The sequence below is a fragment of the Phocoena sinus genome, chromosome 15, assembly GCF_008692025.1.
Source record: "Phocoena sinus isolate mPhoSin1 chromosome 15, mPhoSin1.pri, whole genome shotgun sequence".
In the NCBI taxonomy this organism is placed as follows: domain Eukaryota; kingdom Metazoa; phylum Chordata; class Mammalia; order Artiodactyla; family Phocoenidae; genus Phocoena; species Phocoena sinus.
The window spans coordinates 57,107,079-57,117,566 of record NC_045777.1 but is presented as its reverse complement, the minus strand read 5'-3'; the positions used below and the strand labels follow the sequence as shown (position 1 = coordinate 57,117,566).

Here is a 10,488-nt window from a genome sequence, read left to right as displayed (position 1 = left end):
GGGAGGAGGAGAATCCACTCCCATAATGCCTCGGAATAGCGCTGGCTGTTCTCTCTGGACTACAGATCCCAGAATGCAATGCTCCTCTACGCTGTCCTATTAGGGCCGAACACGCGCTCTTAGCGGTTCCGGGAGTAGGTGGGATTCACTTCCGGCAGCCGGCATTGAAGTCATGGTAAGAAGGCCGGTGGTGGGAAGTAAGGGAGGTGACGTGTTTTGTGGGTCGGGGGCAGGCCTGGGGCAGGCCTGCAGACACCTGGGGTTCTGATTCGGAGAATCCATGGGAGGGACGTGGGTTCCGATTTGTTATTCCCCGCTCTCCTGTGCGCTCAGGTCACGTGGGCCAGCAACGGCGATAACTAAAACTCACTGAGCACTCGCCGAGCATCAAGTGCATTTGAAGGCTTTAAAACCATCATCACATTCAGTATATTTTGGATCCCCATTTTGAAAGATGAAGAAACTGGGGCCCAGAGAGGTGGAGTAATTTGCCCAAAGATCCACAGCTGGTGACTGTAGGAGTCGGGATTGGAACCCAGATCTGACTTCACCGCCCAAAGTATCTCTCACTGCACTATTCGAGGTGTGAAACTGTGCATCTTATAAACTACTTGTGCTACGGTTTGACGCCTCCCTCCCCCTCCGTTCTACCCCATCCCTCAATTTAGGCCAAGTAAACAGCGTTTCCCTTCCGACCCCAAGATGGCGCTTTAAACCTGACCGAGAATTGGGTAGTTATTATGATGAATATCTTGCGGATTTGTTCCCCACTGGGACATTGATTGAGTTTCCTGCTTGGGAATTGTCACACACGCTGTGGATCCAGTGCCAGCCCAGAGTTGGCCCTCTCAAGGTATTTGTTGAATGAATGAAGGCTGCGCCTCCTTTCCTATACCTACTTGAGCTGTCTGGAGGAAAGAGGACCGGTTTAAAAGTCAGACTCTGCCCCACTCACTGGCCGTGTGTCTTTGGGTAAATTTCTTACTTTCTCTGGGCTTAATTTTCTCCGTGGTAAAGTAGAAGTAGTGGTTCCCATCGCAAACAGCTTTTGTGAAGATCACGTGAGGTAAAGCATCTGGCTTTACCTTTCTTTCCATCTCTGGCAGTGATGCCGGCCTCATAGGATTGGTGGGAGCCTCCGTGTAAGACGCTTTGCAGCTGTTCCTTGTGTGATTAGCATGGTTGAGTTCCATGAGAGAAATGGTCTCCCTATCTCCCTTTCAGGCTGCCTTCCTCCGAGCTGTGCCGCGGTCGCCAGGGCCAGCTGCATGGGGAAGGCCTCTCTACGGGCTGTGGTACTGCAGTGGGCGGGATCCTAGGAGGTGGGTGGGAAGCAGGCCACCAACCTCCAAGGAGAAACCACCCGGCACAGAGACAGAGACATTTCAGATGGTGTACCGGTTTGATGCCATCAGGGCTTTCGGGTACTTGTCTCAGCTGAAGGTGGCACAGACGGCCCTGACGGTGGTGGCCTTGCCGCCTAGCCTCTACTGGTACTCCCAGGGCCTCATGACCTTCAACTCCCTGTGCCTGGCGGGCGGGATCGCTGGCTTTGCCCTGGCCATGTTGTGCTGGATGAGCCATTTCTTCCGGAGGCTGGTGGGCATCCTGTACGTGAATGAGTCGGGCACCATGCTGCGGGTGGCCCACCTGACCTTCTGGGGCCGGCGACAGGAGACATACTGCCCTGTGGCCGACGTGATCCCCATGACGGAAAGCCAGGATCGGCCTCAGGAGCTGTTCGTGCGGATCCAGCAGTACAGTGGGAAACAGACCTTCTACCTCACTCTGCGCTACGGACGCATCCTGGACCGAGAGCGTTTCACACAGGTGTTTGGGATGATGGACAAGTTCAAGTGAACGGACAGGGGGCCTCCTGCAGGCAGCCTGAGGGTGTGGGCGGGGCTGAAGGAGGGGGTCGGGCAGCTGGAGACTTTGCCGGGGGCCCCTGGGAACTTGTCTTTTGGGATAAGGAAATTCATGAGATGGAAGTAACTGGGTTTAGAAAGAGGCCCTGAGTGCAGATTCTTAACTGCACTTGTGTGTGACATTCAGATAATGGCCAGAAGTTTCTGTTAAGAGCCAGTTCTTGGAGGAAGCGATGCCAAGCTCTCTCGAACAATTACACTGCTGTGAAACCAAAGAGAGAGAGGTGGGGGGTGGGAGCCAGAAGACTTGGGTCTGTCCGTTTCCAAATCCCTGTCCTGGGGCAGGTTATCAAGTCTCTCAGAACCTTGGTTTTCACATCTTAAAGTGGAAAAATCCTCCCTGTCTCCTGGGATGGGTGTGAGAATAAACAATAAATGTCATTGTTAGTTCAGAGGTGATGGCGCCGCAAAAGGCTTCCAGGCAATGGGTAGGGATTTCACCAGCCCTATGCTGCGCCCCCTTGTGGACCCGGCGGCGGGGGGACCAGGATGAAGCCTAGAGGTGGGTCGTTCATCCTGCCAGCACGGTAGCTGCACAGCCACTGGGGCAAGGTTGTAATCCGAGCAAGTTCACTGCCCAGAGGTCTAGGGGCTCTCACATCAGAAGGCTTTGCAGTGTGATAAAGTCAGATGAACTATATGCTGGTGTGATACTTTATCAAATAAAGCCAGTATATGTAATGTCCCCCGTAATTAGCAATATGCTTATTATATAATTTGTAACAAAGAGGAAAGAAGTCATGATCTTTAATTCTACCACTCAGAAGTCAATAACTAAATTTTGTTTTGTGACGTTCCAGTCTTTTTTTATTTTCAAATCGTAGTAAAATATAAATTTATCCTTTTAATCATTTTAAGTGTACACTAAGTGGTATTAAGTATATTTAGTGTTTTGCGACCATCACTTCTCTCCATTTCCAGAACTTTTTCGTTATCCCAACCAGAAGCTCTGAACCCATTAAATAGTAACTCCCCAACACCCCCTTTCTCCAGCCCTTGGCAACCACTGATCTGCTTTCTGTGTCTATGGAGTTGCCTGTTGTGGATATTTCATGTAAATGGAATCATCCGCTGTGTGGCGGCCTTTTATGTCTGGCTTCTTTCACTTGGCATAATTTTGCAGGGTTTACCCATGTTGTAGCAGGTATCGGAACTTCATTCCTTTTTTATGGCGGAATAATATGTATATAGCACATTTTGTTTATCCGTTAATCTTTTGATGGACATTTTGATTGTCTCCACCTTTTGGCTGTTGTGAGTAATGCTGCTGTGAACATTGGTGTACAAACATCTGAGCTTCTGCTTTCAATTCTTTTGGGTATTTTCTGAGAAGTGGAATTACTGGGTCATACGGTAATTCTAAGTTTAACTTTTTGAGGACCTGCCAACCTTTTCCATAGTAGCTACACCATTTTATATTCCCACCAGCAATGCATCAGAGTTCCAATTTATCCACATCTTTTTTCTTTTATATATAATAGCCATCCTAATGGGTGTGTATCTCACTGTGCTTTCAGTATTTACTTAAAACATAGATGTTATCCTGTATCAGAAATTGGCTTTTTTTTTGCTTCATGTTATAACATAGGACTACGTCAGTTATAAACATTCATTTAAAATATTCAATCACAAGGAAGAAACCTTGTGACTATGTGAGATGCTGGATGTTAACTTACTGTGGTAATCATTTTGCAGTATATACATATATAAATCATGTTGCATACCTTAAACTAATACCATATTGTATGTCAGTTATATCTCAATAAAGTTGGAAAAAGTGGGCAGCATACCTTACAAATAGGTAAAAACAAAAGGCCCCGATTATTTGATTTTTTTTCATTTAAATACTTTTTATGCAAAAAAAAAATCAGTAATTGCAAAATATTCCACTGAGTGGTTGTAGCTGGTCCTATAACCTTTCTTGTTTAAATGATCTCCATTTTTTCAGTGCTATAAAGAATGTGATAAATGCCAGCTATATGGAGAGATATCTTTCCTTTGTGTAGACTGCAAATGGCATTTTGAGAAAAGTGACTTTATAATGACGATAACATGAAAGAAGTTGTTAGATTTTCTCAATTTATTGCATTTCACAGAAGCAAGTAAAGCATGTAATTCAAGGCAGTTTGTCCCTGCAGGCTTCCAAATCAGCCAGTCATCCCGGACCTCTTCCGCTGGGTGCTGAAGGCACCACGCTTCATAAAAGGGGAGGATTGGGGCCTTTGGACTGACAGCATCTTGGTGGGGAGGGAGGGCGGATGCTAAGTGCATGTATATAATTAGAAATGGGGAGGGACTTCCCTGGTGGCACAGTGGTTAAGAATCCGCCTGCCAATGCAGGGGACACGGGTTTGATCCCTGGACGGGGTAAGATCCCACGTGCCACGGGGCAACTAAGCCCGCGCACCGCAACAAAAGATCCCGCATGCTGCAACCAAGACCCGACACAGCCAATAAATGAATAAAATGGGGGAAAGTGCAAGGAAAGAGAAGAGTGGGGTGGCCTGAGGCAGAAGAGCAGGAGGGGGTGAGGCCTGGGGCCGGGACTTTGAAGGGGACCCCAGGTGTGTGGAGGAGATGGACATGAGCACTGCTTGTTCAGGCTGAGGGGACACGAGCGTGCGTTTCTGCCCTGGACAGGAGTGGGGTGGGTGCCTTTGCTAAGGGGAGGACCCTGAATTTGATCCAAATCACTGTGGGGAGCCTTTGAAGGTCAGTGAAAGAAAGCTTAGGAGCTCTTCAGAACAAGAGGAAATAGCTTTTAATTTGTATTTGTTTTTAATTAAAGATGCAAATGAAAGGGCATAGACTTATGGATTTGTCATTGCCTCTGTTAAATTCCCATCGCGTGTTAATTCCAGCCAGTTGAAGGCAATGGTCTGGGGAGTGTGTGACCATGTCCCTCAGATGTTTGGGAATGCTGGGCTCCCATTGTCAGCTGGGGTATATCTGCAGGGTCTGTCTAGATAGAGGGGCTGTGTGTGCCGTGGACGGTGTGACCCAGAGCCCGGTTGTGGGCCTGGGGGTTCCCAGAGAGCCGCAGACCCACTCAGAAGTGCCGGCTCTTAGGGTAAATGGCATGTGTTTCCACTGACTTAATTTTATACCAACTTTACTCTAAAAGTACAACCAGAGCCTGACTGCTCTCACCTGCTCCAGCCCTGCCATTTCGATCCAAGCTGCCCTTATAGCCTCTGGGTTACTGCAACCTGCTGCTTCCATCCTTGCCCTTCTAGAATCTGTTCTCACAGCAGCCGAAGTGATCCTTCCTTTCTTTCTTCCCTCCTTCTTTCCTGCCACACCTTGTGGCTTGTGGGATCTTAGTTCCCTGACCAGGGATCGAACCCGTGCCCCCTACAGTGGAAGCACGGAGTCCTAACCACTGGACCACCAGGGAAGTCCTGCCAAAGTGATCCTTCTAAAAAAGAGAATCACATCACTGCTGTAGAAGCTGAAGTCCTTACTGTGACCTACAGGGCCCAGCATGGCCTGGCCCCACCCCTACCCCCAGCTTTCTTCTCATCCACAACTCTGCACTTACCACTTCAGTTAGCTATATTTCCCTTGCTCTTCCTCCAATAATCAAGGACCCCGCAGCCTCAGAGCCTTTGCACTGACAGTTTCTCTGCCTAAAAGCCTTTCTTCCTAGGTATCTACATAGACGTGTCTATCTGTCTGTCTCCAGTTTCTCTCTCTGTATAACAGGGGTGTTACTATTTATCTTCAAGAAGTTGTACTGAGGATTCAATTATATAGAAGACTCGATTATATAATCTTTAGAGCTGCTGGTTCCCTTCCCTACGTTTCCCTCACCTGCTTGTCAGTGACTTCAGTTCCTGTGAACCTCTTCTCCCAAAGACACAGTCTGTGCCTATAAAATGTCTTAAGAGGGATTAATGATCTGACCTTGACTTATTAAAACCAAAAATTAAGTAGGCCTGTTGGGCTACCTGTAAGCACTTGCCTGAGTGAGCTTCACCCCCTGGAGATTCTGATTATGTCTGGGGTGGATCCCCAGAATCGGTCTTTTTGTCAAGCTTGAGGCTAATTCTGCTATGCAGCCATGCTGGGAATTTCTGAAATAGATGACCAGGGTGGACAACACCAGAATGACACATGCCTCTGTGTCCCTGGGCCAATTTTTTTTTTTTTTCCCTACAGAATAGGTTCTCCGTCTGGGCTCTGTGTGTAGAATCACCTGGACACCTCTTAAAAAATACTGTTGCCCAGGCCCATGACCAGCTTCCCTAGAGGGGATTCTCATGCGTAGCCTGATTTGACAATTACTGCTCAGAAGTGTCAGTTCAGTGGGAGGTGACAGCCCCGATTCTCACCGGCTCTGGCACAAAAGAGCCTCCACTTGGATGTGTGGTTTGCTCATGCAGTACCAGCAGAGGGCACACAGAGCAAATGCATTATTCTATCCCTTTATTTCCAAGCTAAAATTGCATGCGACAAGGGAAACAGTTTAGGGTTTCTGCAGTGCACCAGCAGGGCAGTAGTACCCAGTTCCCATGCTCCAGATCAGCAACAACAAAAACAAAACTCGCCTGTGCTCAACCCTGCAGATTCTGGTTGGGCAGAAGCTGGGTATCTGTATTTTGATGCTTCCCAGGTAATTCCAAGGCACCCCAGGTTTTGAGAATCATTGTGTGGGACTGAACCTTCCCAAGAGCCGTGCCTCTCTGCAGTCAAGCAGCTTCTCAGAAAATGGAAATGGTCTTTAGATTCAGGTGGTGTGTGGTTATATTGGTGATTTCCCCCTTGGAAAACAATTCCAAAATAATCATCTAATGGAAATACTCAAGCATGTATATGAGGATGTTCACTGAATGTTTCTAATAGTGAAACAAACACAACAACAACAGGAAGTAAACTAAGTTGCCATTAGTAGGCAACACAGTTAAATAAGCTATGGAATATTACATGCCCTTAAAAAGAGTGAGGTTGAACCATATCTGCTGAGGTGACAGGATAATCATGGGGTAGTGTTAGGTGGAAAAAGCAAATCAGAGAACAATATAGTTCTGTATGATCCTATTTGTGATTTAAAAAAACGCATTCCTAATTTTTCACAGTGGTTAATTCTGGGGAGAAGATTCAGGTGGATGAGACCGAGGGAAAACGTCTACTTTGAACTTTATGGCCTTCTAGTATTGTTTAAAATTTCCGTAATGATCGTGTCATCCATCTTAACAAATGAAGTAAAATGCTGTACTAAACACAATCTCTTCTGCCATCCTTTCCCACTCCTGCCGGCTTTCGAGGTAAAGAGAAACGTTTCTCAACCATGAATCTCCATTCTGGACTTGGAAGCTGGGTGGACAGTAGGAAACAGTCATTAAAAGCATTAGTGATACAACCGTGTTTGTATTTTGTAGACTGGTTTTCATTCCCATCTGCTGAGAACCATCTGGACTTTGGGCACCCCACCTTCCCTGGGCTGTGTGTTATTTAGATGCAGGAAATGGGGTAACCTGTAGCACGTCCATTTTCACATGGTAGGTGCTAGGGACTGAATGTTTGTATCCCCTCCTAAAATTCATATGTTGAACCATAGCCCCCCATGTGATAGTGTTTAGAGATGGGGCTTTTGGGAGGTGACTGGAGTCAGATGAGGTCATGAGGGTGGGGCCCCCACGATGGAATCAGTGCCATGTGAGGACACAAGCAGGAAGAGACCCTCACCAAGGACCCAACCCTGGACTTCCAGCCTCCAGAACAGTGAGAAATAAATGTTGGCTGTTTATGCGCCCCATCTCTGATATTCTGTTAGAGCAGCTTGAGCTGAGACAGGTAGTCCTCCAGACCATGGTGAGGTCTGCTCCAACTGGGGACATTCACAGTGTGCATGGCTGGGAGCCGTTGTCCTTCCTACACCGGTTACCAGAACTGAGCCTTACCTGGTCATAGGCCCAGATATCCCACCCCCAGCCCATCATAAATAAAAATGTTTAATGCACTTCCCAGAACAGATTTGATGGGCTTAGCTGCTTGCAGGGGGCTAGCCTGGGGTGAGTTAGCCAAATAACGAGGAGCTTGCCCTTGGCTGCTTTAAGAATTCAGGTCTTGTGAGTCCCCAGATGGAAAGCCACCAGGTCCCTTTGAAACCTGGGCAGAGTCCAACTTTTATGGCCCTGCTTTGATCCTGCAGCATTCATTCAACTATAAAATCATGCCTGATGAGGGTTCATCAGGCAGGGTCGATACCATCTGGCCACGTTTGTACCAACTCTAGTGCCAAACATCCATTTTATTGATTAACAGTTGTACTCTGCTCTGGGATCTGGTGGGACTTGTCCCCATGTCGGGAAGTAGGTTTAACATTTAAAACTATACGTGAGCCAGGTTCACAGAGATCAAGTGGCAAAAGGAACCATCATGTATTAAGCACCTACCACGAGTCAGGAGATGATTACATGATTTTTTATTTTATTTATTGTTTATTTTTATCTTTGGCTGTGTTGGGTCTTCGTTGCTGCGTGCGTGGGCTTTCTCTAGTTGCGGTGAGCAGGGGCTACTCTTTGTCGCAGTGCACTGGCTTCTCATTGCGGTGGCTTCTCTTGTGGAGCACGGGCTCTAGGCGCGCAGACTTCAGTAGTTGTGGTGTGTGGGCTCAGTAGTTACGGCACTTGGGCTCTAGAGCACAGGCTCAGTAGTTGTGGTGCATGGGCTTAGTTGCTCCACGGCATGTGGGATCTTCCCAGACCAGAGATCGAACCTGTGTCCCCTGCATTGGCAGGTGGATTCTTAACCACTGCGCCACCAGGGAAGTCCCGATTACGTGATTTTCTTGAATCCTCCCAGCAGCTGTTGGAGTTGGAGAACCGGAGAGAGGTCGCAGGTGTAGGGTGAAGCACGTGGCTTGGAAGCAAGACTTCCTGCCTGCTTGAACCCCAGCCCTGCCACTCCCAGGCTGTGACTGTGGGCCAGTAATATAATCACTGTCTGTGCCTTGGTTTCTTCATCTGTGAATTAATGATAATAAAAGCACCCACCGAGGGTAGTTGAAGGGGCTGACTTACTACATGAAAAGCACTTAAAAACAGCGCTTGGTCCAGGGAAGCCCTCAGTAAGTGTCAGCTGCTTTACTGTGATCACTGTCTGCGGGTGATGCTCAGAGAGGTGAAGTGACTTACTCAAGGTCACCCAGCTAGAAAGCAGCAGAGTTAGGTCATTCTACTGCCTTGTCCTGCCTCCCCGGGGGGTGGAGAAGGGGGAAGAAGGACAGAAAATGGAAACAGTGACCGTTTTTAACAAAGGTCCTAGCACCTTCCACCCACCTGCCTTAGGGATATACCCTTAGGAGCTCACCCTAATGCTGACCAGTTCAAGTTCACTTTCCCAGGCCAGTGGCCAGGCTGGTGGTGAGAAGGGTCCTGAGTGGTTGATCCTCAACCAACCCCATGCTGACTGCATGTGCTCATTCACACACACCCGTGTGTCCCAAATCCTGGCCTCCAGGCTGTGTGATGCTGGGCGGGTTCCCCCATCTCTCTGAGCATCGGGCTCCTCGTCTTACAAACAGGCAGACACATACACGGCTCATAGGTGTGTTGTGAACACGACAAAGCCCCAGCAGAATACGCTTGTGCATAGCAGATGCTCAACAAATAATAAAGATTATCACTGTATGTGATTATTCTTAAAAGCATATTTAATGGTAGATATTGCTTTCCTAGTCAGTCTATTTCATACACCTGTTCGGTGTCCCAGCCGGAAGGAACCTTGGAAATCACGTGGTCCAAACCATACATTTTCCAGGTGAGAAAAAGAAGGGCCATGGAGGGCCACTGAGACAGCTGGGTGCAGGTGAGTCAGGAGCCCACGGCCCGCGGTTCTAGGTCAGGATAGCAGGAGGACCAAAGAGCCAGCTCATTTCCACAGGTGCTGACTCAGCATCTCTTCCGTGCCTGCCCACGCTGCACCTGCCTCCCGGCTGATTCCCATCAGTCATCAGCTTACCACCTCCATCCGCGAGGGAGATAACGTGATTTAATTGGTCTGGGATGGGGCCTGAGCATTAGGATATTTACAAAGTTCTTTAGGGCAACTCCAAAGTGCCTCTGGTGTTGAATGTCACTGTCCTGGATGTAGCGGATTCTGTGCTTTTCCCTCCCTCTCCATCCAGCCCATTACCGCTGTCCTGGTTGGGCCACCTGGTCATCTCGATGGCCACAGATTCCGACTGATCACCCAGTCTCTCTTGTTCACAGTGGACAATCAGGACATTCATTCTAGAATGCATGTTGGATTACCCCCCTGCTCCATCAGTTCATGGAAGGCCCAGACTGGCACAGGAGGCCCTCCAGGTCCGAGCCCTGCCTGTTTCTTTGGCCTGGTCTCCAGGTTCTTCTGCTCTCCTTGTCTTTGTGATCCAGTAATGCTGAACGCTGTAGAAGTGCCTGCCTCATCCTGCCTTCGTGCCTTCAGCTATAGCTGTCCTCTTGGTCTGGAATGCCTTCCACCCCTCCTCTGAGTCACTGGAGCAGTTCCCACTCAACCTTGAAGTTGAAACTCAGAGGCCTAACCTCTACCCTGGCTTGGGCCTATCCTTTGT

At 48.3% G+C, this 10,488-nt stretch overlaps 1 protein-coding gene across 3 annotated transcripts; it reads left to right on the top strand.

The window, feature by feature from the left end:
* Positions 1–127: 127 nt before the first annotated feature.
* On the top strand, positions 128–4,733 carry TMEM186 (transmembrane protein 186). 3 transcript variants are annotated; one of them, XM_032604489.1, is made up of 2 exons: positions 128–175; positions 669–4,733. In XM_032604489.1, the coding sequence occupies exon 2, from the start codon at positions 1,192–1,194 to the stop codon at positions 1,858–1,860; it is 669 nt and encodes a 222-aa protein (XP_032460380.1). In that variant the 5' UTR covers positions 128–175; positions 669–1,191; the 3' UTR covers positions 1,861–4,733. The 3 variants fall into 3 exon arrangements, with proteins under 3 accessions (XP_032460380.1, XP_032460379.1, XP_032460381.1); XM_032604488.1 differs by having other exon boundaries at positions 149–175; positions 334–4,733; XM_032604490.1 differs by having other exon boundaries at positions 154–175; positions 1,225–4,733.
* Positions 4,734–10,488: the final 5,755 nt, after the last annotated feature.